This window comes from Lolium perenne, chromosome 7 (assembly GCF_019359855.2).
Source record: "Lolium perenne isolate Kyuss_39 chromosome 7, Kyuss_2.0, whole genome shotgun sequence".
Taxonomy (NCBI): Eukaryota; Viridiplantae; Streptophyta; class Magnoliopsida; order Poales; family Poaceae; genus Lolium; species Lolium perenne.
The window spans coordinates 247154944-247182595 of NC_067250.2; the positions used below are offsets into that span (position 1 = coordinate 247154944).

Below are 27652 nucleotides of genomic sequence, written 5' to 3' on the forward strand. Positions count from 1 at the left end.
ATGATATCATATAAGGAGGTGTATAATGAACTCGAGAAAAGTTTTGATGGCTTTGAAGTTAATCACATCAGCATGCTCAACAACGATGAAGCTGACGTCTTGGCAAACATAGGCTCGCAGTGCCTCTCGATACCACCTGTAGTCTTTTGGGAAGAGATAAGTGAGAGATCAACCAAGGCGAAGAAGGTACTGAAGCAGCCGAAGAAAAATGAGAAGTCCAAGAAAGACTCGGGGGCTCCAGCAGCTCCAGAGATACATACATCGGAAGATGAGGAGGAACCAGAAGAAGTCATGATGATCCAAATCCCCTGGATGCAAGTTTACCTGGCGTACATCTCAAAGAAAGAGATACCCGAAGATCCGGTCGAAGCAAGGCGAGTTATTCGATGATCCAATGCCTTTATTGTGGTCAAGGGAGAATTATATAAACGAAGCATCTCAGGAGTGTTGAAGAGGTGCGTCACACCCGAAGAAGGGCGAGTTATATTAAAGGATATACACGAAGGTATATGTGACCACCACGCAAGCAGTCGAGCAATAGCAGCCAAAGCTTTCCGCGCAGGATTTTACTTGCTGATAGCAATAGAAGATGCAAAAGACATAGTCCGCACTTGCAATGCGCGCCAAAGATTCGCATCCAAGCCCCACTCTCCAGCAGCAGAATTGATGTCAATACCATTGGCATGGCCTTTCGCACAATGGGGACTTAACATGGTGGGAAAATTACACAAGTCCTGGTCAGGAGGACACGTGTATTTGCTTGTGGCTGTCGAAAAAATTCACCAAGTGGATTGAAGTAGGACCAGTAACTTCGGCAGATGCAACATCGGTGGTGAACTTCATCAAAGGGATAGTTTTTCGGTTCAGCGTCCCCAACGGCATAGTTACGTACAATGAAAGCAATTTCACCTCCCGAGAATTCAAGGACTACTGTGAAAGCGTGGGCATCAAACTGCAGTTTGCATCAGTGGCGCACCCGCAAACCAACGGTCAAGTCAAAAAGGCCAACGGGCTTATTTGCAACGACATAAGAAGCGTGTGTTAACATCGATGGAGAAAGCACGACACACGTGGGTTGATGAGCTGCCGTACGTATTATGGAGCTTACGAACAACGCCGAACGCAACAACCCAAGAAACACCTTTTTTCTTGGTCCATGGAGCCGAAGCAGTGCTGCCGATAGAAATAGAACACAACTCCCCCAGAGTCGCAGAATATGAAGAGGAAATTTCACAAAAGGCGCGGGAGGATGATGTTGATGCACTCGCCGAAGCAAGAGACGAGGTGCTATCAAGGGTAAGCGCATACCAGTAGAACCTCAAGAATTATCACAGCCGATGTTTGCGGCAAAGGTCCTTTCAAGTCGGCGACCTAGTCCTTCGACTCACACAAGATGGACACGAGAAATTTTAATCTCCATGGTTGGCACCATAGATTGTCACTGAAGTTATTCCGGGTAGAGCTTATCGGCTGAAGGACAAGAAATCGGGCAAGGATGAACCAAACCCGTGGAATGTAGCACAGCTATGACATTTCTACCCTTAGAAATCAATATATTATCAACTATGTAAGCATACATTGTACCTGAAGAGCTTATAAGTTTTCAGACACACTCTTTTCCTTTTAGGGCACCGAGTGGGGCTGAAAGGTTTTTAATGAGGCGGGCTTGCGATGCTGCAATATAGCATAGTTGAAATAAAAATAGTGATCGCACATAATTTTCTCGCAAGCAAGGCTCGGGGGCTCGAACCCGGAAAATTTACAAATATACTCGACTTCAAAGCACTTCTCAATTTACACGCCTTGGTTCCATGAAAAACCTCGCGAACAATAAAGATAGTCATGCCAACCGAGATACTCAGGGGCTCAAAGAAGAAGAGATAACACAAGAATTTGCCCTGACTTCACATGAGTCTCGCAATGATAGTTACAATATACATGACTTACAATTATATGCAATCTTGTGGCTCGGTTCGAACATAACACATTGGAAAAAAGAAAAAGAATCCCTACATAAATCTATCTTTGGTTATGTTTTCTCTTGCAGCATTGACAATCTGCGTCGAATCGTCATACCGAAACTCCTTGAAGAAATTGGCGTCCACCCTAAGGAGCTCGTCGATCATTTTCTCGGGTACGGGAGAGACAACTGCACTATGCTTGTCAACATTTACCCTCCTCTTCGACGTCTTGCGGTAAAAAGTGTCGATAACACTGCTAAAGTCCACTTTCGAGTGGCAGACCTTTAACCAAATCACGGCAAACTTAGCGCCAGCCACCATTTGAGCCTTCGCAAAATCGTGGATGCTCTGTGCGTCTCTAAATTTGCCCATAAGGTCGGTAAGATTTTTTGGCTGGGGGTTCCAAGGAAACATAGCATTGTACACCATGGCCAGGGTACTGCCAAAGAAGTCACGGAACTCCCGAACTTGGGTGGCTCGATCCTGGAATTGAACAATATGACAGGTGCGATCTTCATCTGCCCAGAAATCACTATCATTTTGCTGGGCAAGTCGAAGAAGGATTTCGACCCGCGCATTTTACTCGTTGTTCTTCGGCGGCAGCATCCAGAAATGAACCTACAAGCAACAAGGAAGAAAACAACACATCATGAGAAGGGATACGAAGAATATAAAAGGAGCGGAGGATAAAAGTAGTATACCAACCATATCTTGATTTGCATCAGTCATCAAATCAAGCATATAACTCTTGCGTTGGGCAGCTCGTGAGGCATTGGCAGTCGCAGATTGCTTCATGTCGAAAGCTTCATGTGCTTGCCGAAGAGCAGCCTGCTCACAATCCGAAGATTTGCGAGACTGGTCCATAACTATCACATCCTATTTCCTCATTGCTTGCAGCTGTTGTCGAAGATTAGCCAGTTTTTGGTGTATCGAGTCAGCACACGAGGAATCATCCAAGAAAACGCCGCCAGAAGCTCTCACATAATAAGAAGTGGCGGGTGAAGCGGTGGAAGGTCTGGCAACTTTGGTATAGTTATAAAAAATCAACTGGAAGAAAGAAAGGTCGACATCAATCATTCGGCTAGGGACATTTTTCATTCATATTCTGCACATTTACATAAAAGCGAGTCCTTACAAAAGACGGCTCCTAGCGAGCCCATACAAATCGTCGGAAGCAACAAAAGGTGGCGCTAGCTACAAAAAGAGGAAGTAACAAAGAGACACGGGTTGGTCTACTTGACCTCTGTCTGAGTAGTGCTAGCATAAGCAGAGGACGTCGGGTCAAGGGAGGCAATGAGCTTCTTCGAGTGAGGCTTGGCATCTGATACGTCTCAAACGTATCTATAATTTATTATGTTCCATGCTACTTTTATGATGATACTCACATGTTTTATACACATTATATGTCATTATTATGCATTTTCCGGCACTAACCTATTAACGAGATGCCGAAGAGCCAGTTGTTGTTTTATGCTGTTTTTGGTTTCAGAAATCCTAGTAAGGAAATATTCTCGGAATTGGACGAAATCAACGCCCAGGGTCCTATTTTGCCACGAAGCTTCCAGAAGACCGAAGAGTCAACGAAGTGGGGCCACGAGGTGGCCAGGAGGGCAGGCGGCGCGGCCCCACCCTTGGCCGCGCCGACCTGTCTCCTGGGCCCCTCGTGTGGCCCCCTGACATGCCCTTCCGCCTACTTAAAGCCTTCGTCGCGAAACCCCCAGTACCGAGAGCCACGATACGGAAAACCTTCCAGAGACGTCGCCGCCAATCCCATCTCGGGGGATTCAGGAGATCGCCTCTGGCACCCTGCTGGAGAGGGGAATCATCTTCCGGAGGACTCTACACCGCCATGGTCGCCTCCGGATTGATGAGTGAGTAGTTCACCCCTGGACTATGGGTCCATAGCAGTAGCTAGATGGTTGTCTTCTCCTCATGTGCTTCATTGTCGGATCTTGTGAGCTGCCTAACATGATCAAGATCATCTATCTGTAATGCTATATGTTGTGTTTGTTGGGATCTGATGGATAGAGAATACTATGTTATGTTGATTATCAATCTATTACCTATGTGTTGTTTATGATCTTGCATGCTCTCCGTTATTAGTAGAGGCTCTGGCCAAGTTTTTACTCTTAACTCCAAGAGGGAGTATTTGTGCTCGATAGTGGGTTCATGCCTCCATTAAATGCAGGACAAGGATGAAAAGTTCTAAGGTTGTGGATGTGCTGTTACCACTAGGGATAAAACATTGATGCTATGTCCGAGGATGTAGTTACTGATTACATTACGCACCATACTTAATGCAATTGTCTGTTGTTTGCAACTTAATACTGGAAGGGGTTCGGATGATAACCTGAAGGTGGACGTTTTAGGCATAGATGCATGCTGGATAGCGGTCTATGTACTTTGTCGTAATGCCCAATTAAATCTCACAATACTCATCATGTCATGTATGTGCATTGTCATGCCCTCTCTATTTGTCAATTGCCCAACTGTAATTTGTTCACCCAACATGCTATTTATCTTATGGGAGAGACACCTCTAGTGAACTGTGGACCCCGGTCCATTCTTTTACATCAAATACAATCTACTGCAATACTTGTTTTACTATTTTCTGCAAACAATCATCATCCACACTATACATCTAATCCTTTGTTACAGCAAGCCGGTGAGATTGACAACCTCACTGTTTCGTTGGGGCAAAGTACTTTGGTTGTGTTGTGCAGGTTCCACGTTGGCGCCGGAATCCCTGGTGTTGCGCCGCACTACATCTCGCCGCCATCAACCTTCAACGTGCTTCTTGGCTCCTACTGGTTCGATAAACCTTGGTTTCTTACTGAGGGAAACTTGCTGTTGTACGCATCACACCTTCCACTTGGGGTTCCCAACGGACGCGTGCTGTACGCGTATCAAGCTAAATTTCTGGCGCCGTTGCCGGGGAGATCAAGACACGCTGCAAGGGGAGTCTTCACAATCCAATCTCTTTACTTTGTTTTTGTCTTGCTTCATTTTATTTACTACTTTATTTGTTGTCTTGTTTGCCATATTAAAAACACAAAAAATTAGTTACTTGTTTTACTTTACTTAATATCATGCATGTTTCACTAGTTAAGCATAATGGAAAACAACAAAAATATGAGAGATCTTTATGAACTTTATCTTGAATTAGGACATGATGTGTTTGAAGAGAGAATTAAAAAACCCATGGAACTTTATATGCATGCTAATGGGAATGTTATTACTATGAATGCTTTGAACACCATTGTTACTAATGGTATGGAAAATTCTAAGCTTGGGGAAGCTGGCTCTGATGAGCATGATCTTTTTAGTCCCCCAAGAATTGAGGAGAAAATTTTCTTTTATGATTACAATACGCCTCCTATATATGATGATAGCCACTTTGTTGAATTTGCTCCCACTACAACTAATAAAATTGATTATGCTTATGTGGAGAGTAATAATTTTATGCATGAGACTCATGATAAGAATGCTTTATGTGATTGTTATATTGTTGAGTTTGCTCATGATACTACTGAAAATTATTATGAGAGAGGAAAATATGGTTGTAGAAATTTTCATGTTACTAAAATGCCTCTCTATATGCTGAAATTTTTGAAGCTACACTTGTTTTATCTTCCTATGCTTGTCACTTTGCTCTTCATGAACTTGTTTATTTACAAGATTCCTATGCATAGGAAGCATGTTAGACTTAAATGTGTTTTGAATTTGCCTCTTGAAGCTCTCTTTTGCTTCAAATACTATTTCTTGCGAGTGCATCATTGAAATTACTGAGCCCATCTTAATGGCTATAAAGAAAGCACTTCTTGGGAGATAACCCATGTGTTTATTTTACTACAGTAATTTTGTTTTATATTTGAGTCTTGGAAGTTGTTTACTACTGTAGCAACCTCTCCTTATCTTAGTTTTATTGCATTGTTGTGCCAAGTAAAGTCTCTAATAGAAGTATGATACTAGATTTGGATTACTGCGCAGAAACAGTTTTCTTTGCTGTCACGAATCTGGGTCTAATTCTCTGTAGGTAACTCATAAAATTATGCCAATTTACGTAAGTGATCCTCAGATATGTACGCAACTTTCATTAGTTTTAAGTTTTCTCATCTGAGCAAGTCTGGTGCCTGTTAAAAATACGTCTTTACGAACTGTTCTGTTTTGACAGATTCTGCCTTTTATTTTGCATTGCCTGTTTTGCCATGCTTGATGGATTTTTCGATTCCATTGACTTTCAGTAGCTATGTGCAATGTCCAGAAGTATAAAGAATGATTGTGTCACCTCTGAATATGTTAATTTTGATTGTGCACTAACCCTCTAATGAGTTTATTTTGAGTTTGGTGTGGAGAAAGTTTTCAAGGATCAAGAGAGGAGGATGATATACACTATGATCAAGGAGAGTGAAAGCTCTAAGCTTGGGGATGCCCCGGTGGTTCACCCCTGCATATATCAAGAAGACTCAAGCGTCTAAGCTTGGGGATGCCCAAGGCATCCCCTTCTTCATCGACAATCTTATCAGGTTCCTCCCCTGAAACTATATTTTTATTCCGTCACATCTTATGTACTTTACTTGGAGCGTCGGTTTGTTTTTGTTATTGTTTTGATTGAATAAAATGGATCCTAGCATTCATTGTGTGGGAGAGAGACACGCTCCGCTGTTGCATATGGACAAGTATGTCCTTAGGCTTTACTCATAATATTCATGGCGAAAGTTTCTTCTTCGTTAAATTGTTATATGGTTGGAATTGGAAAATGATACATGTAGTAATTGGTATAATATCTTGAATAATGTGATACTTGGCAATTGTTGTGCTCATGTTTAAGCTCTTGCATCATATACTTTGCACTTATTAATGAAGAAATACATAGAGCATGCTAAAATCTGATTTGCATGTTTGGTCTCTCTAAGTTCTAGATAATTTCTAGTATTGAGTTTGAACAACAAGGAAGACGGTATAGAGTCTTATAATGTTTAAAATATGTCTTTTATGTGAGTTTTGCTGCACCGCTTCATTCTTGTGTTTGTTTCAAATAACCTTGCTAGCCTAAACCTTGTATCGAGAGGGAATACTTCTCATGCATCCAAAATCCTTGAGCCAACCACTATGCCATTTGTGTCCACCATACCTACCTACTACATGGTATTTCTCCGCCATTCCAAACTAAATTGCTTGAGTGCTACCTTTAAAATTTCCATTCTTTATCTTTACAATATATAGCTCATGGGACAAATAGCTTAAAAACTAGTGTGGTATTGAATATGTACTTATGCACTTTATCTCTTATTAAGTTGCTTGTTGCGCGATAACCATGTTCCTGGGGACGCCATCAACTACTCTTTTGTTGAATATCATGTGAGTTGCTATGCATGTCCGTCTTGTCTGAAGTAAGGGAGATTTACCACTCATTTAATGGTTAGAGCATGCATACTGTTAGAGAAGAACATTGGGCAGCTAACTAAAGCCATGAATCATGGTGGAAGTTCCAGTTTTGGACATGTATCCTCAATCTCATATGAGAACATTAATTGTTGCTACATGCTTACGCATAAAGGAGGAGTCCATTATCTGTTGTCTATGTTGTCCCGGTATGGATGTCTAAGTTGAGAATAATCAAAAGCGAGAAATCCAATGCGAACTTTCTCCTTAGACCTTTGTACAGGCGGCATAGAGGTACCCCTTTGTGACACTTGGTTAAAACATGTGTATTGCGATGATAATCCCGGTATCCAAGCTAATTAGGACAAGGTGCGGGCACTATTAGTATACTATGCATGAGGCTTGCAACTTGTAGGATATAATTTACATAACTCATATGCTTTATTACTACCGTTGACAAAATTGTTTCTTGTTTTTAAAACCAAAGCTCTAGCACAAATATAGCAATCAATGCTTCCCTCTGCGAAGGGCCATTCTTTTACTTTTATTGTTGAGTCAGTTCACCTATCTCTCTGTAACACCCCAAATTTCAATAAAAAGAAAGTTAGAGAATTCCAGAAAACAAAATTTCAAACCAACAAAAACTTTTCTTTTGCATATAGTACCATGCATAGGACTTGTGCATTTGAGTGATATGCCATGATGATTGTTATTACTTGTATTTGATATGCTCTAAAACCCTAGGGTGATCCTATGAAGATCACCAACCAAATAAAACAAAGAGGAAGAAAATCCAATATTTGGAAAACCCTAAAAACCCTCACATATGCCCTATGGCATTTTTATAAATTTTGACCCTAGACCTATTTGGTCTTCACCATTAGTTGAATAATGTTATTAAACACTTATTACAACTTTTGGAACCAAGGGTGCACAATTCAAATGAAATTCAAACACAATTCCCACTCACATATGATAATGGCCAAATCTGCCAAATTTAGTCTGATCACCACTTTGAGCCCCTGCAATTCAATTTTTCCAAACCAATTCTTGCTAACTCTTTGCACCATTTGAAAGTCAACATCAAGGTGAACAACTTTGATGAAGATCACCCTGCCAAATTCATCCTTGATCAATAGCTATGCTCATCCAAAGTTGTAACATTTTAACAAGTGCAACAATCTCCACTTAGCCATTTTGGCCAATCTTTGAATTCAAATTTTTCCACCACCACCTCCAATCACCTCTGGTCAATTACAACTTATCTCAACACTCACTTTTCAAAAACTTTCACCTTTTGAATTATTTCAGATTTGGACAATTTTGTAATTTCCAAAATTGAACACTATTTAGACACTATTTGCTATAGTGATCTACACCTCTAACCTACATCAAACCTAGCCCATTTGGTCCCCTGGTTCCCTCTAACCATCAATGACACATAGTGGAGCTAAGGAGGAGGGGATAGCTTGCATGGCATGGCCATGCCGGCCATGGCACCACCATGCCGCACCACCTCCTCTCTCCTTCATCGCCAACCCTGGCCACCATGCCCTTGCCCTCCACCTCACTCTACTGGATCACCTAGCACCGGCCACGGTCGAGGAGGAGCTCGACACTGGCCAGACCAGCGCGCGCCCATGGCGGCCAACATGCCGTAGACGTCGCACGAGAGCACGCCACGGGCACCCTCTGGCCACGCGCCGCGCCACCACCTCGAGCACGCCCTGGAACCTCCCTCGACAGGTTGAGCACCGCAGTGACACCGCGACGCCGCTAGACACGCGCCCAGGCCCGTGACCGCCGGCGCCGGAGACGACGACCACATCCCGTACGCGCCGCGGCCGTCGTGGAAGAAATGCGACCAGACCGGACGTCCCCCGACCAAACCAGCACCACCTCTAGCTTCGCCTGGACGAGGAGAACCCGACAGCGCCCTCGCCTAGCTCGACCAGCCGCCGGAGAAGCCGCGCCATGGTCGACCTTGCCACTGCCCCGCCACCCTCTCTCAAGCCTATAAAAGGAGAGCTCCATTCGTCGAATTGAGCACAACAGCACACTCCCCTCTTCTCACTCGACTGCCTGAGCCACTCCACCATCCACATTCGCCGCCGTAGCCACCCAATCGCCACCTCACTGCCGACGGACGCCGGGGAAGCTCGCCGCCGATTGAAGCCGATCCAGGAGTTGCCACCGGTACCAGTCGACTCGCCGTCGTCTACACCTTCACCGCGCACACTGCCAACCCTTGCTGGAGCCGCGGTGAGCTCTCCCACCCCCTACTGCCGCCGCCGCACCGTCGGGATCTCGCCGGAGATGACGATGGCCCTGTGCCGTCCGATCTAATTCTAATCCAACGCACCACACGTCTCCATACCGTTTCGGGTTTTAAAAGAGGCTGACAGGCGGACCCCACCCTGTCAGGCAGCCCACGCGGGCACAGACGCGTGGTGGGCTGGCCGTGGGCCTGTTTAAATGAATTGGCCCAATAGCTTTTCCCGCCGGCCCGTTAATTTCAAATCCAGTTTAATTATTACAAATCCATTTCAATACTGCCCAAACTTTGAAATTCAACCATTTCAATTTGGCTAAACCAAATTTAGTGAATTTTATATTGTTAGAAAGCCACTGAAATTCTCTACAACATGCCACTGGCCTCATGGTCAATTTCGTTGTAGAATAAATATGATAAAAATAACAAGACAGGGACTTTTCCCTATTCAAATAATTCTTAAAAAGCAACCAAAATAGATATTAAGTTAGTTCCAACTCTAATAGCTCACTTTTGACTTACACTAATTGTTTATACAATAAAATGGTGTGGTTACTTTGCATGATCATGCCATGGTTTAATGAATGGAGATTTTGACTAGTTTAACTAGTTGATATTGTCCAAAACTATTAAGGTTAAATTGTGTGAAGTCCTACACTTCATTTAAACTTGTCTCACATGGATTCATGGGATGTTTGGACCCTGGTTCCAAACTCTCTTATATGAATTACTTGAGATTTAAATCAAAGGTAGTGTTATTTAAATGGTATGAGGTGATCCATCTCATTTAAATCATTTTCCCAAATGATGATGATGAACATTTGATTTAGGTCAATCGGAGTTCATCCATGATTGTTGGAGAAATTAAATCTTAAGAAGATTTCAATGAGAGGAAATTATTTCTCAAGAATCCTATGGAAACTATCATCTACATATGGAATACAAATTCTAGTTAAATCCCACAACCCATGCACCCTAGTTTATTTATGTGGTGTGCATAGAGTAGTTTGTGTGTTTATTTGTGATGTGTGGAATAGCCATTGAATTAGTGAGTAATTATACTCGTATTCAAATTTAGACGGTAGCACCGGAGAGTACGCCGAAAAAGAAGGTTGCTACCAGGAGGAGGAAGAGGAACAGTTTGAAAACTACCAAGGCAAGCTACTACCATTGCAAGCTAATATTCTTGCAAAGTGCAAAGCCCCATGTTTCTTACCCTTTTCTTATATGAACCCATCCCAAGTTTTTACCTTACCAGCTTTTACTTGTTTCCAAATGAGTTACTTTTATAGTTAACTTTGGTCAAAGTACAAGTTGAGTCCTAGAGTAGTGAGTTAGTCTTCCCAAAGCAAAGCAAGTTAGCACCCCTCATGAATTAGAGCTAGTGCTAAAGAATTAAAACTTGACTACTCTAGATGGGAACCATGTGAATTTGAAAGGATTTTTAAACCTTGGGATGAAGATGCATTCCATTGAATGATTTTTGAAGGTGAATATGACCAAGAGAAGATGGTGATTTTTGATAAAACATGATGTTGGTTTGAATGCGATACCTTTCCAATTATCAAGTACCCCCACAATACCTGATTATGGGTAGGGCTTAACTGGAAGTTTATGCGTCTTAGTATGGGTTCCCTCTAAACAGGCGTCATCGGGGTTATGCCGAAAGCTGCCTCTACCACAACAGAAACGATACGATATGATGCGAAATGAGGTGAATGTCCGGCCCAAGCCCTGTGCAGCTCCTGTGCCGACTGTCTGTCTTCACCGGGAGGCCAAGCTCATGGGGAGAGGTGCTCATACTAGGATTCGTAAGTGAAAGGTTATGGTTGATGATCCGCGTTCTGTGTTACGATGATTCGGGGAAATCCCGACGGATGAAATCAAATGTTGTGGCACAAGTGTGCAACCTCTGCAGAGTGTAAACCTATTCGAATAGCCGCGTCCACGGTTACGGACGGTTGGAAAGGCCATACAGTTTCCGATGTCATATCTTTGAAAATGATGTTGAACGGTGATGGTGAAATGACTTGTGGTGGATTGAATTGAAATCACCACTTGAATGGTGGGAATGACACTAATGTTCCCACTTGAGTTAGTTAGTACTTGAGTAAGCTTTTCTCAAAACTTTGTGAAATAAAACTGGCTTTATGCAAATAAACTAGAGCTTAGCAAACCATACTAGAATGTCTAGCACTTACTTTAGTATTAGTTTGCGAGTACTCAACGTACTCACGGCTTTGTCCCTGGCTATTCAAATGGCCAGAGTATGAAGATGAACAAGGAGATGACCAGCAGGACGCCTACGACAACTAAGCGCTTCCCAACGTCAAGCGTTGGCCTGTGGACTAGAGAGTCCTTGTATCTTACGCTTTCGCTATGTTGAACTATAAACTTGTGTTTGTTCGTTGATCGATAGATCAACTATTCGTGTAATAGGGATCATGTGATTCCAATTTGTAAGACTTATGGTTTGTAATGAATGATGACTGTGGTACTTAACTATTATGCCTCGCAACAACAAAATTCCTGGGATTGCGATGTATGACATAATAGGCATTCGGACTTAAAAATCCGGGTGTTGACAAGTTGGTATCAGAGCCATTGTTTGACCTTAGGAAACCTTAGTTAGAATGGGCGTTCTGAAAAAAAATTTAACTTCGAAATCAAATGAGAGAAACTATTTGTGAAAATTTACTACACCCTTGTCTTTGAGACTTTGCCAAAATTTGATGAATCATGTTCTATCTTATTTGAATCAACTTAAAAACTTTGCCACACTTTGCACTCTCTAACTTACTCATCCAATTCTCTTTCAGATGGAGCCGAATGAACCCCTCAACACCAAGTTTTACCAACTTGGGAACGGAGGAAGCTTGATCTTCGAGCATGACCTCGACTCCCTGTCGGATCACCTTGGCCACCCACACCCCGAGTTTCACGGGATTCAGGTGGACGACCAGCCGGGAGGTGAACTGCAGTGGATTATCACCGCTGACTTGAGGGGCAAGCTGGAGCCTCCCACCTCGGAGAGGATCCTTTTCTCTTTCAGGGAAAGCAACTGGCTCGACGGGCTTGCACGTGCTCTTCAGGAAGCACTTGCTCGTCTGTGCGGACAGAATGCGGAAGCACTTCGTGAGGAACGCTTTGCGCATCTCGCGAGGCGTAACTCTGACGGAAGACCCATGGATGTGCCACTGCACCCCCAGTTGAGGCACCATGTGGATCACTTGGACTTCATGCTCTACCAGACTCAGAGGGACCTCGACGCCTCTCACGCTTACGCGAACCAGACCCATGCTCACATCACCGAGCAGGGTGAGGCGATCAAGCTACTCAACAACGACCGCAGGAGCCTTCGCCAGCAGCGTGCCAAGAAGGACGCTACGATTCGCCGCCTTCGCGCCCGGATCGCGTCACTTGAGGCCACTGTCAAGGCCCAGGAGGGTCAGATTCATCAGTTGGAGGATGATGATGGAGGCATCGACATTCAGGGAGGAGACGCCTTCCTGAGCGATGACGACGACTTTGAGGAGGACGAGAACACCGAGGAGGAGGACTACGAGTTCCTGGAGGCAGGACCTGACGACTACGTCCCGATTGATATCGATGATGAGGAGTAGTTGCACTAGTTCCACTTATAGTAGGTGTGAGTTGTATCCCGTCCATTGTATCGTAGCATGAGAATGGTTCTTAAAACCATTGGGGGTATGTGTGTAGTTTGTACTATGTGTTGCATGAATGAATGAATGTTATGTTTGTCATGAAAAGTTTACAAGTTTTCAAATGTTTTTCAAACTTAACCAGAATGAACCATAGAATGTTCCCTCTTATCTCATGATCTTCTATATCTTCAGATGGCCCCTCCAAATCGCACCAACGACGCGATGCTGCAACTTCTGCAAACCCTGCTTGCAGACCGGGAAACCGAAAGAGCCGAGCGCCAAGCCAACCTCATCGCCTTGCAGAACATCGCCAACCAAGGCCATGGAAATCATGACCACCCCGGATCCAAGCTCAAGAACTTCCAAAACACCAACCCTCCGGTGTTTAGCAAGACCGAGGAGCCCCTCGACGCCGACGATTGGCTCCAGACTATGGAGAACAATCTGGAGGTAGCTGGAGTGGAAGCCAACGAGAAGGTGTTGTTCGCCACTCACTATCTCGCTGGACCAGCTCGCGCCTGGTGGACAAGCACCCGTGCCATGAACGGAGGTCAATTCATGACTTGGGAGGATTTCAAACTCAAGTTCAGCAAGTACCATGTACCCCCGGGTCTTATCAAGAAGATGAGGGATGAATTCCGTGAGCTGAAACAAGGTCGCATGACGGTGGTTGAATACCGCGACAAGTTTCTCACCTTGTCAAGGTATGCCCCTGATGAGACTGACACCGTTGAGAAGAGGAAGGAGAGATTCCTGAACGGACTGCAAGATGAGATGCAGACTATCCTCGTCAACATCCCCTTCGCCGACCTCGAAGCCCTTGTTGACTCCGCCATCCAGATGGAGGGCAAGTTAAACCAAGCCAATGAGAACCGCAAGCGCCGCATGGCAAATCAGAGTGGATCAAGCCACCCCCAAAAGTTTCGCCCTAGCTCAAGCGGAGGTTTCACTCCGAGAAACAACAAACCCCCGATGCAGAACTCTCGCCCCGGTTATCAGAACCGGAGTGGAGGAAACCCCAAGCCGGGAGGCTACAACAACAACTACAACAACAACTACAACCGCGCTCCACCCCAAGCCCCTAACAACACCAACACCCACACCAACACCACCCCCAGAACCGGAAGCAATGCCATTCCTGTTGCGAACAAGCAGGACAAGAGCACTATCACTTGTTATGAGTGTGGTGTAGTGGGACACTACTCCAACGAGTGCCCCAAGCGTCTAGCCAAGCTCGCCGGCAACACCGCTGCCCCTGCTCAGCAGCAACGCCGTGTCTCCACCGGCAAGAAGTTCGCCCCCAACAACCCCAACAACCGCAACGGCCGCCTCTACCACATGAACGCCGAAGAAGCCCAGGAAGCACCAGATGTTGTGCTGGGTATGTTTTCTGTCAACCGCACCCCTGCTAGAGTGTTGTTTGATTCTGGAGCATCTCATTCCTTTGTCACCGAAGATTTTGCATCAACAAGTAAAATTCAACCCCTCAGTTTGAAGCATGTTATGATAGTTCAAATCCCCGGATCAACCACCAAAGCCAGAAAATTTTGCAAAAATGTGCCTATCAAAATCCATGATGTAGATTTCTTTGCAAATCTAATCATACTTGGAACCAAAGGTTTGGAAGTTGTCCTAGGAATGGACTGGATGTCCAAGCACAATGGATTGATAGACTGCGCCAAGAAAGCCATAACCATGACTAGCAGCACCGGTATCGTAGTTGAGCACGTCTCTGAAAAACTACCCAGAAAATTTACCTGCAACCAAAGTGTATCCAAGCCAACTCTGGATCAAATCAGGGACGTTTGTCGCTACCCTGATGTGTTTCCGGATGATCTACCACTACAAGAAAAGTTCTGATAGGCAACATCTCAAAATCGTCCGCTAAGGGGTATTTTTCGTCGCCCATGGGCCTAACCCGACGATATGGGTTCTGTTGTGGAAACTGCGTCAGGCAAAGTCCAACGACGTTTTTTTCGGTCCGTCGCGCTTGGGCGCCCTTCCGCCACGGAAAATCGGACCGTTGCGCAAGTGTTTCCGGGAGCCCGTTGATCGCCGACGTCATGCAACCGACACGTGGCACGCCGTTAATCGGGCGATTAACGGCGTTAACCTGGCCGAAACCCCGTGGTAGATGGTAGGCCCACACGAGGCTGCCACGTCTTAAGCGGGCGGCCACCGACATAGTTTGACCGGTCAACTATATAGCCGGGCCGGTCCATTAGTTACGTGGGCCGGGCCAAACATAAAAGGTTGACTGGTCAAAACTTAAATGGGCCGGCCCATTTAACATGTGGGGTCCACCTTACAGCTACTGGGCCGGCCCAAGAAGCAAGTGGGCCGGGCCGAAACACAGGTGGGTCCCACTTTCCTGTTAAAGGGCCGGCCCATTTAGTGTGTGGGGTCCACCGTGTAGCAAGTGGGCCGGCCCAAAAACACAGGTGGGTCCCACTTTCCAGTTAAAGGGTCGGCCCATTTAGTATGTGGGGTCCACCATATAGCAAGTGGGCCGGCCCAACAAGATAGTGGGCCGGGCCAAAAACACAGGTGGGTCCCACTTTCCTGTTAAAGGGCCGGCCCATTTGGTGTGTGGGGTCCACCATATAGCAAGTGGGCCGGCCCAACAAGATAGTGGGCCGGGCCAAAAGCACAGGTGGGTCCCACCTTCCTGTTAAAAGGCCGACCCATTTAGTATGTGGGGTCCACCATATAGCAAGTGGGCCGGCCCAACAAGATAGTGGGCCGGGCCAAAAACCCATGTGGGTCCCACCTTCCTGTTAAAGGGCCGGCCCATTTAGTATGTGGGGTCCACCATATAGCAAGTGGGCCGGCCCAACAAGATAGTGGGCCGGGCCAAAAGCACATGTGGGTCCCACCTTCCTGTTAAAGGGCCGGCCCATTTACCATGTGGGACCACCATATACCAAATGGGCTGGCCCAACAAGATAGTGGGCCGGCCCAATAAGCATGTGGATCCCACTATCGTGTAACCGGGCCGGCCTACTAAAGAAGTGGGCTGGCCCAAAATGAAAGTGGGTCCCACACTACTGTAAGTGGGCCGGCCCAATCTGTTGTAGTGCCCTACTTGTTTGACTAGTCAACATGCATTAAATTTCATGAGCCTAAAATCTGATATCAATGATACACACAATTACATACACAAATAAAAAAAGTAGGAAAATTACAAGGCAATTCATGTGCCCAAATAAAAAAATTACATAGAATCATTGAGGACTTCTATTAGCATCATCAATAACACGTTGACATTTGGCAATCGCCTTGATTGAATCTTGTGTACTCTTTGTCAACATATCAGCTACAGATCTTAAAGCAGCAATACCATGTCTTTTATAAAGTACAAACCTTGAGATATTTATGTTTGATGAAAGCAATGGTCTAGGTTGACTAGCTATGAGAAGATGCATCGAGAAGAAATATCGAAGCTTTTTGTGGGCCTCACTTCTAATGAAGATTGCTTCATCAAAAGCGCATTCTCGATAATAATGCAAAAAGATTTAAAAGATTAACTATGCAAACATTTATTATGCAATGTAGATATAAGATAATAACAAGTTGCATAAATAAGACAATGTATGGAACTTGTACTAAGCACAAACTTACATCATAATGTTGCACGTGGTCGCTACAGATCCTTTTTTGGCGACTATCTTCTAATGATGACTCGCTTCATTAAAATCGCATTCTCAGTAACATTGCAAACATAGTTACAACAATTAACTATTCAAACATGTATTACGCAATGTAGAGATCAGATAACAAAGATGTAGCGTAAATAAGCACAAGATAAGATAAGATGCATGTACTAAGCACATAATCGCTCATTGAGTCCTTCTCTTGCGTGCACTAGTCGTGGTCAACATGCCTGTCATTTTAGGTTCAGCCATCAAGTGAAATGCTAATCCTCCTGCTCCATTGTCCTTAATCTGTGTTTAGATATCACATTTAAGACCAAGTCACTGGTTTCAAATAATAAAAAACTTGAGCTGCCAAATGAATAAGCCAATATTTACCAGATATCGATTAAAACCAACTAGATGTTGCTTTGCATGAGATACGAATTTCAGACATTCAGATTTAGAGTAGGGTAATGCCAAGGTTTTCCACATAAAGTAAACTCGGCATTAAGAATGACCAAATGTCGTGTTCAAATCACCTTCGCAGCTTCTCCAAGTCAAGCATATCAAATAGGCGTAAACATAGTAAAGCATGAATGGCATTGCTATGGCAGTGGTTCCAAGTGTTAATCTCTTGCATAAGGAACAATGCATATAGGTTATAGATAATAACGGAAGTAACCGCCAAAATTACCAACCAAGAACTCAGATTCCAACCTTCCCTAGCGTCCCCGCCGTTAATGTTGGATGTTCTAATAAGTGGTTCGCATGATCAATCCCTAGGAAAAATAACATTGACAAGTCAGCCTATGATAATACAAAGACCAGACATGCACGCAAAGAATAACTATATAAGCTAAAGACGAGGTATAATAGAAAGCAGATTGGAAATGCACATAGCATGATTATAAAAGCGGTGTGAGAATAGCAGACACGAGAAAACAGCTAGCAGCCTAGCGGTGAGCTAATGACGTGGTATAAGAACAAGCAGATTGGAAATGCCCATAGCATGACTATAAAAGCAAGTATGACAATAGCATGCAGTACAAAAACAAGCTTGGCAAGAAATGAATGGGTATAAGGCTATAAATATGTGGATGCACACAGTGTCGAGAATGAACAGATGGTAGCGACCGGATAATGCTTTTGTACCGTACAATATTTAAACAAACTTCATGCGAAGCAACACATCAAGAAAGTTAACGGCATATGAGATCTCGCAAATAACTACACAAAACATGGCTAAAGAAACACCGCGATCTAACGGGCCAGCGTACTAACCAAGTCATGCGGCGGGGTGGACGGGGCGGCAACTTGCATTCCGGCGGCGGCGAACGCGGGAGACGATGAATCGACCCTGTTTCGCAGAAGCGGGCGTTAGTGAAGCAGATCTGGTTGGCTGGCAAGGGATTCGGTGAAGTTGATACAGCCGCTGCGCCGAGGTAGTCGGTGGCGAGGTCGGCGGTGAAGCAGATCCGTCGGTGGCGAGGTCGGCGGTGAAGCAGATCCGTCGGTGGCGAGGTCGGCGGTGAAGCGGATCCGTCGGTGACGAGGGCGGCGGGGAGCGGATCAGGTGGGTGGACAGCCAACACGATCAAGGCTACGCTGTGGAGGAGTATGCCGGCGGCGGCGCATCTAGTACCGTAGAGAGTCGAGCTTTGGCGTGTGAGAGTATTTTTGAGCTAATGGGGCGAATGGTTGGTGGGTGGGTGTGGGCCTGTGGGGAGGGTTCGGGATCTAGGCAAGATATTTCATTGTTACCGAATGAGCCCTCCATGGTCGGTGGGTTGTAGCTTCCGGGACCAGGGTTAAAAGGGTAAAACTGGTCACGGGATTTTCGAATGGATGCGGCGGGATGATTTGGCGCGCGGCCGAAATTTTCAGTTTCAAGCTACGAGCGTAACGACAAAAATAATGTTCTTCCCAGGGAGCTCTCATTTCTTCCTCTTCTCTTTCTCCCTCGAGTCTTTCCCACTCCCCCGGCTCCTCTCCCCCTTCTCTCCGGCGGCCTCGCCGGCGGAGACGAGGCCGACTACTCTCTCGATAATGAACACCCACCGAACTAAATTAAATGATTCAACTATCCTAACACGAGTATGTATCTAGAGTAAAAACATGTGTGGATACATCCATATTTAGATAAGCAAAGTTGAGTCAGCTAATTTGGATCCGAGGGAGTTAGTGTTATTGTAAGCTTAGATCCAAGTGTTTCCCATGAGCAGAATGGCGCAATGGAGTCGTGGATCTCGTCATCGGCTTCAGATCCGGCCCGTGGTGAATCTCGCGGATCTTGCCGGCCAAACCCCGATCTGGTGCCATCAATGTGATGGCGCTAACGGTGAGGCTTGCTTTGGTCGTGCTTCAGATCCGGCCAATGGGGAAGTCAAGTCGCTAAAGTTCACAAGCTCGGGGCATACGACGGCGGCATCCGTCTTGCCCGTGCACATCTTGGCCTTTCAGCCCTTCTCGCAGCCAATATGCCGTTGCTGAGGCCCTTCTTCTCCTTCGTCCTGGCGACTACCGGCGACACCGTCCCAAGTGGTGCGTCCCCGGCGACGGAGTTGCCTGGAAAGGATGCGGAGCAGAGATCGATGTGCGGTCGAGAAGGACTCGATTGATTTTCTTCTATATGTTTTGGGGTCCTTTTTGTAAAGTTGCAGGTTCTATTAGTTATTGTCTAGTACTTTTGGTCCTCTATGTAATTTTTTGGACTAGTTTCCATTGGCACCGATAAACTTGAATTTTGACAAGTTCACAGTGGAAAAAATTCCTTTGCACGTATGGCCTATCATGTATAAACATTCTTGAGATTTAAACTATATGTAATGTGCCATGCATTAACCCTAAACCATATATATGTAACTAACCCTAGCTGATCAAACCCTACTTAATTAAAACAAATAACCCTAAACTATACGCATGCACTTTATGCGCAAAGGCGCGGGTGCCTCTAATAATGTGTGTGCGCACTCGATCGATGATCCCTAAACCTTATACAACCCTGAAACCCTAATCCCTAATCCCTAAACCCTAAACACCCTAAACACTAAACCCTATACCCTAAACCCTAACCCTAACCCTAAACCCTAATTAAACCCTATATATAGGCCAACGACACTTAATTGTGCATCAAGCAGGCCAGGGGTGCCTCGCGGTCCTCTAATTAAATTAAATGTGCCATGCATTAACCCTAAACCATATATATGTAACTAACCATAGCTAATCAACCCTACTTAATGAAAACACATAACCCTAAAGTATACTAGCTATAACCCGATCTAATAAAAACATGCTCTATATATAGCAGCTAGCTAGCAAACCTTAGATTAACACCAATTAATATATACATGGCCTATATCGATCATGTTGTATAACATATCCCTGAGATTCATTAATTAATTATATAATTATCGTGATAAATTAATTAACTCTAATTTTGACAAGTTCTCTCGAATGAAAACACATTTGATTAAGTTGCCTCATAATATATATATATAATTAGTGTGCATGCATGTCCTACCATGCATTCGTGCATATGTTTTAATGTATATTTGAACATATTCTTGGGGATTTCAATCTCTCTCTCTCGATCATCTATATATCGTTGGTGGCCAAAAAACACACATATATATGCATGCAATTTATGCGTAAAGGCGCGGGTGCCTCTAATAATGTGTGTGCGCACTCGATCGATGATCCCTAAACCTTAAACAACCCTAAAACCGTAAATATATAATCCCTAATCCCTAAACCTAAACACCCTAAACACTAAACCCTAAACCCGGCCTAGACCCTAACCCTAACCCTAACCCTAAACCCTAGCTAACCCTAAACCCTAATTAAACCCTATGTATAGGCCAACGACACTTAATTGTGCATCGAGCAGCCCAGGGGTGCCTCTCGCGGTCCTCTAATTAAATTAAATGTGCCATGCATTAACCCTAAACCATATATATGTAACTAACCCTAGCTAATCAACCCTACTTAATTAAAACACATAACCCTAAACTATACTAGCTAGCTATAACCCGATCTAATAAAAACATGCTCTATATATATTGCAGCTAGCTAGCAAACCGTAGATTAACACCAATTAAAATATACATGGCCTATATCGATCATGTTGTATAACATATCCCTGAGATTCATTAATTAATTATATAATTATCGTGATAAATTAATTAACTTGAATTTTGACAAGTTCTCTCGAATGAAAACACATTTGATTAAGTTGCCTCATAATATATATATAATTAGTGTGCATGCATGGCCTACAATGCATTCGTGCATATATTTTATTGTATATTTGAACATATTCTTGGGGATTTCAATCTCTCTCTCGATCATCTATATATCGTTGGTGGCCCAAAAAACACACATATATACGCATGCATGCACTTTATGCGTAAAGGCGCGGGTGCCTCGATCTAATAATGTGTGTGCGCACTCGATGATCCCTAAAACCTTAAACAACCCTAAAACCCTAAATCCCTAATCCCTAAACCCTAAACCCTAAACACCCTAAACACTAAACCCTAGACCCTAGACCCTAAAACCTAACCCTAACCCTAACCCTAACCCTCTGCCCTAGCTAACCCTAAACCCTAATTAAACCCTATGTATAGGCCAACGACACTTAATTGTGCATCGAGCAGCCCAGGGGTGCCTCGCGGTACTCTAATTAAATTAATTAAATGCGCCATGCATTAACCCTAAACCATATATATATGTAACTAACCCTAGCTAATCAACCCTACTTAATTAAAACACATAACCCTAAACTATACTAGATATAACCCGATCTAATAAAAACATGCTCTATATATAACAGCTAGCTAGCAAACCGTAGATTAACACCAATTAAAATATACATGGCCTATATCGATCATGTTGTATAACATATCCCTGAGATTCATTAATTAATTATATAATTATCGTGATAAATTATTTAACTTGAATTTTGACAAGTTCTCTCGAATGAAAACACATTTGATTAAGTTGCCTCATAATATATATATAATTAGTGTGCATGCATGGCCTACAATGCATTCGTGCATATATTTTAATGTATATATGAACATATATATTCTTGGGGATTTCAATCTCGATCTCTCTCTCGATCATCTATATATCGTTGGTGGCCCAAAAACACACATATATACGCATGCACTTTATGCGTAAAGCGCGCAGCAGTGCCTCTAATAATGTGTGTGCGCACTCGATCGATGATCCCTAAATTAACCTTAAACAACCCCTAACTTAAACCTTAAATCCCTAATCCCTAATAGTCCCTAATCCCTAATCCCTAAACCCTAAACACCCTAAATGCTAAACCCTAAACCCTAAACCCTAACCCTAACCCTAAAACCCTAACCCTAAACCTAACCCTAACCCTAACCCTAACCCTACCCCTAACCCTAACCCTAACCCTAAACCCTAGCTAACCCTAAACCCTAAACCCTAGACCCTAAACCCTAGACCCTAAACCCTAACCCTAACCCTAACCCTAACCCTAAACCCTAGCTAACCCTAAAACCCTAATTAAACCCTATGTATAGGCCAACGACACTTAATTGTGCATCGAGCAGGCGAGGGGGTGCCTCGCGGTCCTCTAATTAAATTAAATGTGCCATGCATTAACCCTAAACCATATATATATATGTAACTAACCCTAGCTAGCTAATCAACCCTACTTAATTAAAACACATAACCCTAAACTATACTAGCTAGCTATAACCCGATCTAATAAAAACATGCTCTATATGTAGCAGCTAGCTAGCAAACCGTAGATTAACACCAATTAAAATATACATGGCCTATATCGATCATGTTGTATAACATATCCCTGAGATTCATTAATTAATTATATAATTATCGTGATAAATTAATTAACTTGAATTTTGACAAGTTCTCTCGAATGAAAACACATGCATTTGATTAAGTTGCCTCATAATATATATATATAATTAGTGTGCATGCATGGCCTACAATGCATTCGTGCATATATTTTATTGTATATTTGAACATATTATTGGGGATTTCAATCTCTCTCTCGATCATCTATATATCGTTGGTGGCCCAAAAAACACACATATATACGCATGCACTTTATGCGTAAAGGCGCGGGTGCCTTGATCTAATAATGTGTGTGCGCACTCGATCGATGATCCCTAAAACCTTAAACAACCCTAAAACCCTAAATCCCTAATCCCTAAACCCTAAACCCTAAACACCCTAAACACTAAACCCTATACCCTAAACCCTAAACCCTAACCCTAACCCTAACCCTCTGCCCTAGCTAACCCTAAACCCTAATTAAACCCTATGTATAGGCCAACGACACTTAATTGTGCATCGAGCAGCCCAGGGGTGCCTCGCGGTCCTCTAATTAAATTAATTAAATTCGCCATGCATTAACCCTAAACCATATATGTGTAACTAACCCTAGCTAATCAACCCTACTTAATTAAAACACATAACCCTAAACTATACTAGATATAACCCGATCTAATAAAAACATGCTCTATATATAACAGCTAGCTAGCAAACCGTAGATTAACACCAATTAAAATATACATGGCCTATATCGATCATGTTGTATAACATATCCCTGAGATTCATTAATTAATTATATAATTATCGTGATAAATTATTTAACTTGAATTTTGACAAGTTCTCTCGAATGAAAACACATTTGATTAAGTTGCCTCATAATATATATATAATTAGTGTGCATGCATGGCCTACAATGCATTCGTGCATATATTTTAATGTATATATGAACATATATATTCTTGGGGATTTCAATCTCGATCTCTCTCTCTCGATCATCTATATATCGTTGGTGGCCCAAAAAACACACATATATACGCATGCACTTTATGCGTAAAGGCGCGCGCGGGTGCCTCTAATAATGTGTGTGCGCACTCGATCGATGATCCCTAAACCTTAAACAACCCCTAAAACCTTAAATCCCTAATCCCTAAACCCTAAACACCCTAAACACTAAACCCTAAACCCTAACCCTAACCCTAACCCTAACCCCAACCCTAACCCCTAACCCTAACCCTAACCCTAACCCTAACCCTAAACCTTAGCTAACCCTAAACCCTAAACCCTAGACCCTAAACCCTAACCCTAACCCTAACCCTAACCCTAAACCCTAGCTAACCCTAAAACCCTAATTAAACCCTATGTATAGGCCAACGACACTTAATTGTGCATCGAGCAGGCGAGGGGGTGCCTCGCGGTCCTCTAATTAAATTAAATGTGCCATGCATTAACCCTAAACCATATATATGTAACTAACCCTAGCTAGCTAATCAACCCTACTTAATTAAAACACATAACCCTAAACTATACTAGCTAGCTATAACCCGATCTAATAAAAACATGCTCTATATGTAGCAGCTAGCTAGCAAACCGTAGATTAACACCAATTAAAATATACATGGCCTATATCGATCATGTTGTATAACATATCCCTGAGATTCATTAATTAATTATATAATTATCGTGATAAATTAATTAACTTGAATTTTGACAAGTTCTCTCGAATGAAAACACATGCATTTGATTAAGTTGCCTCATAATATATATATAATTAGTGTGCATGCATGGCCTACAATGCATTCGTGCATATATTTTATTGTATATTTGAACATATTCTTGGGGATTTCAATCTCTCTCTCGATCATCTATATATCGTTGGTGGCCCAAAAAACACACATATATACGCATGCACTTTATGCGTAAAGGCGCGGGTGCCTCGATCTAATAATGTGTGTGCGCACTCGATCGATGATCCCTAAAACCTTAAACAACCCTAAAACCCTAAATCCCTAATCCCTAAACCCTAAACCCTAAACCCTAAACACTAAACCCTATACCCTATACCCTAAACCCTAACCCTAACCCTAACCCTCTGCCCTATCTAACCCTAAACCCTAATTAAACCCTATGTATAGGCCAACGACACTTAATATTGTGCATCGAAGCCGGGGGTGCCTCATGTCCTCTAATTAAATTAATTAAATGCGCCATGCATTAACCCTAAACCATATATGTGTAACTAACCCTAGCTAATTAATCAACCCTACTTAATTAAAACACATAACCCTAAACTATACTAGATATAACCCGATCTAATAAAAACATGCTCTATATATAACAGCTAGCTAGCAAACCGTAGATTAACACCAATTAAAATATACATGGCCTATATCGATCATGTTGTATAACATATCCCTGAGATTCATTAATTAATTATATAATTATCGTGATAAATTATTTAACTTGAATTTTGACAAGTTCTCTCGAATGAAAACACATTTGATTAAGTTGCCTCATAATATATATATAATTAGTGTGCATGCATGGCCTACAATGCATTCGTGCATATATTTTAATGTATATATGAACATATATATTCTTGGGGATTTCAATCTCGATCTCTCTCTCTCGATCATCTATATATCGTTGGTGGCCCAAAAAACACACATATATACGCATGCACTTTATGCGTAAAGGCGCGCGCGGGTGCCTCTAATAATGTGTGTGCGCACTCGATCGATGATCCCTAAACCTTAAAAACAACCCCTAAAACCTTAAATCCCTAATCCCTAAACCCTAAACACCCTAAACACTAAACCCTAAACCCTAAACCCTAACCCTAACCCTAACCCTAACCCTAACCCTAACCCTAACCCTAACCCCAACCCCAACCCTAACCCCTAACCCTAACCCTAACCCTAACCCTAACCCTAAACCTTAGCTAACCCTAAACCCTAAACCCTAGCTAGACCCTAAACCCTAACCCTAACCCTAAACCCTAGCTAACCCTAAAACTCTAATTAAACCCTATGTATAGGCCAACGACACTTAATTGTGCATCGAGCAGGCCAGGGGGTGCCTCGCGGTCCTCTAATTAAATTAAATGTGCCATGCATTAACCCTAAACCATATATATGTAACTAACCCTAGCTAGCTAATCAACCCTACTTAATTAAAACACATAACCCTAAACTATACTAGCTAGCTATAACCCGATCTAATAAAAACATGCTCTATATGTAGCAGCTAGCTAGCAAACCGTAGATTAACACCAATTAAAATATACATGGCCTATATCGATCATGTTGTACGTATAACATATCCCTGAGATTCATTAATTAATTATATAATTATCGTGATAAATTAATTAACTTGAATTTTGACAAGCAGTTCTCTCGAATGAAAACACATTTGATTAAGTTGCCTCATAATATATATATATAATTAGTGTGCATGCATGGCCTACAATGCATTCGTGCATATATTTTAATGTATATTTGAACATATATATTCTCTTGGGGATTTCAATCTCGATCTCTCTCTCTCGATCATATATCTATATATCTCTACTATTAAAAGCAAACTGGTGAATGCCTGGTGTCACATTTTCAGGATGGACAATAATACCCCCACATCCTCAATTCATATTTCCTCCCTCAAACCACCCGGTCCGCACTCCTCAAAAATAGCTAACCATCTTATCTTATCTTATCTTATCTTATCTCGCACCGCCTCTGCAGCTCCACTTCTACGCGCAGTCCTGCCCTCGAGCCGAGACCATCGTCCGGCAAGTCGTCCAGCACCGCGTCGCGCAAGACCGCTCCGTCCTCCCCGCCCTCATCCGCCTGCAGTTCCACGACTGCTTCATCAGGGTACGTACCATATGTTGTCAGAGATCGATCGCGTTTGCCCGATAGCCGTGCAAACATGTCGAAGAAAAACCTCCTGTGATGTCTAACAACGTGGTATCGTTCGTACCAGGGCTGCGATGGCTCGGTACTCATCGACAGCGCCGGCGGCAATGTGGCCGAGAAGGAGGCCGATCCCAACCTGACGCTGAGGATGCTCGACGTGATCGACGACGTCAAGGCTGCCCTCGAGACGGCATGCCCCGGCGTTGTATCGTGCGCCGACATTATCGGATTGGCCGCGAGGGATGCTGCGGCCATGGCGGGGAGGGTGCGGTACCAGCTGCCCACCGGGAGGCGCGACGGGACCGTCTCCAGCGCGGCCGAGGTTCATCTGCCCAGCCCGTCCGTGTCGTTCGCCGACGCTCTGTCGGCCTTCAGTAACATCGGCCTCGACGTGGTTGATCTCACCACCTTGCTGGGTAGGTGCACTCCTTTACTGAACATTTCACGAAGTCCATAGTTTAAAATTAACAATTTGACATTCTAAAGAGCGGTAAATTTAAACAGGTTCACACACCATGGGGTTCTGCCACTGCATGTTCGTCATGGACAGGCTCTACGACTTCAAGAAAACCGGCACGCCGGACCAGACCATGGACGCCGGCCTGCGGGCCTCGCTCCAGGGCAGCTGCCCGCCTCACACGGTGACGCCGCAGAACGAGTCTGGCGACACCATCGTCCCCATGAACCTCCTGGCGCCGCACGGGCCCTTCAGGCTCGACAACTCCTTCTACCGAAGCGTGCTCGCAGGGAAGGCCGTCTTGCAGATCGACCAGGAGCTGGCGTCCGACGGCATGGCCAGGCTCATCGCCGCCAAGTTCGCGGTCGGGCCGCGCAAGTTTCGGAAGCAGTTCGCCAGGTCCATGGTGAAGCTGGAGAGCGTACACGTTCTCACCGGAGAGCAGGGGGAGGTCAGGCTGAACTGTCGAAAGGTTAACAGACGATAGTTTTTTATGAGTGGCAAGATCAGTGCCTTCAAGTTGAGTTTTAA

At 43.8% G+C, this 27652-nt stretch overlaps 1 protein-coding gene across 1 annotated transcript; it reads left to right on the forward strand.

Moving 5' to 3' along the window:
* On the forward strand, nucleotides 1-27652 carry LOC127315339 (peroxidase 57-like). The gene is made up of 4 exons (XM_071824263.1): nucleotides 1-378; nucleotides 26440-26622; nucleotides 26732-27080; nucleotides 27169-27652. The coding sequence occupies exons 1-4, from the start codon at nucleotides 1-3 to the stop codon at nucleotides 27606-27608; spliced, it is 1350 nt and encodes a 449-aa protein (XP_071680364.1). The 3' UTR covers nucleotides 27609-27652.

Excerpts from the sequence above, each read along its gene's own strand:
- LOC127315339 (XM_071824263.1), top strand. The coding sequence starts at position 1 with ATGATATCATATAAGGAGGTGTATAATGAACTCGAGAAAAGTTTTGAT. Across the intron at positions 379-26,439 it reads ATCCGGTCGAAGCAAGGCGA|CTAACCATCTTATCTTATCT; the intron begins GTTATTCGATGA and ends CCTCAAAAATAG. Across the intron at positions 27,081-27,168 it reads TGATCTCACCACCTTGCTGG|GTTCACACACCATGGGGTTC; the intron begins GTAGGTGCACTC and ends AAATTTAAACAG.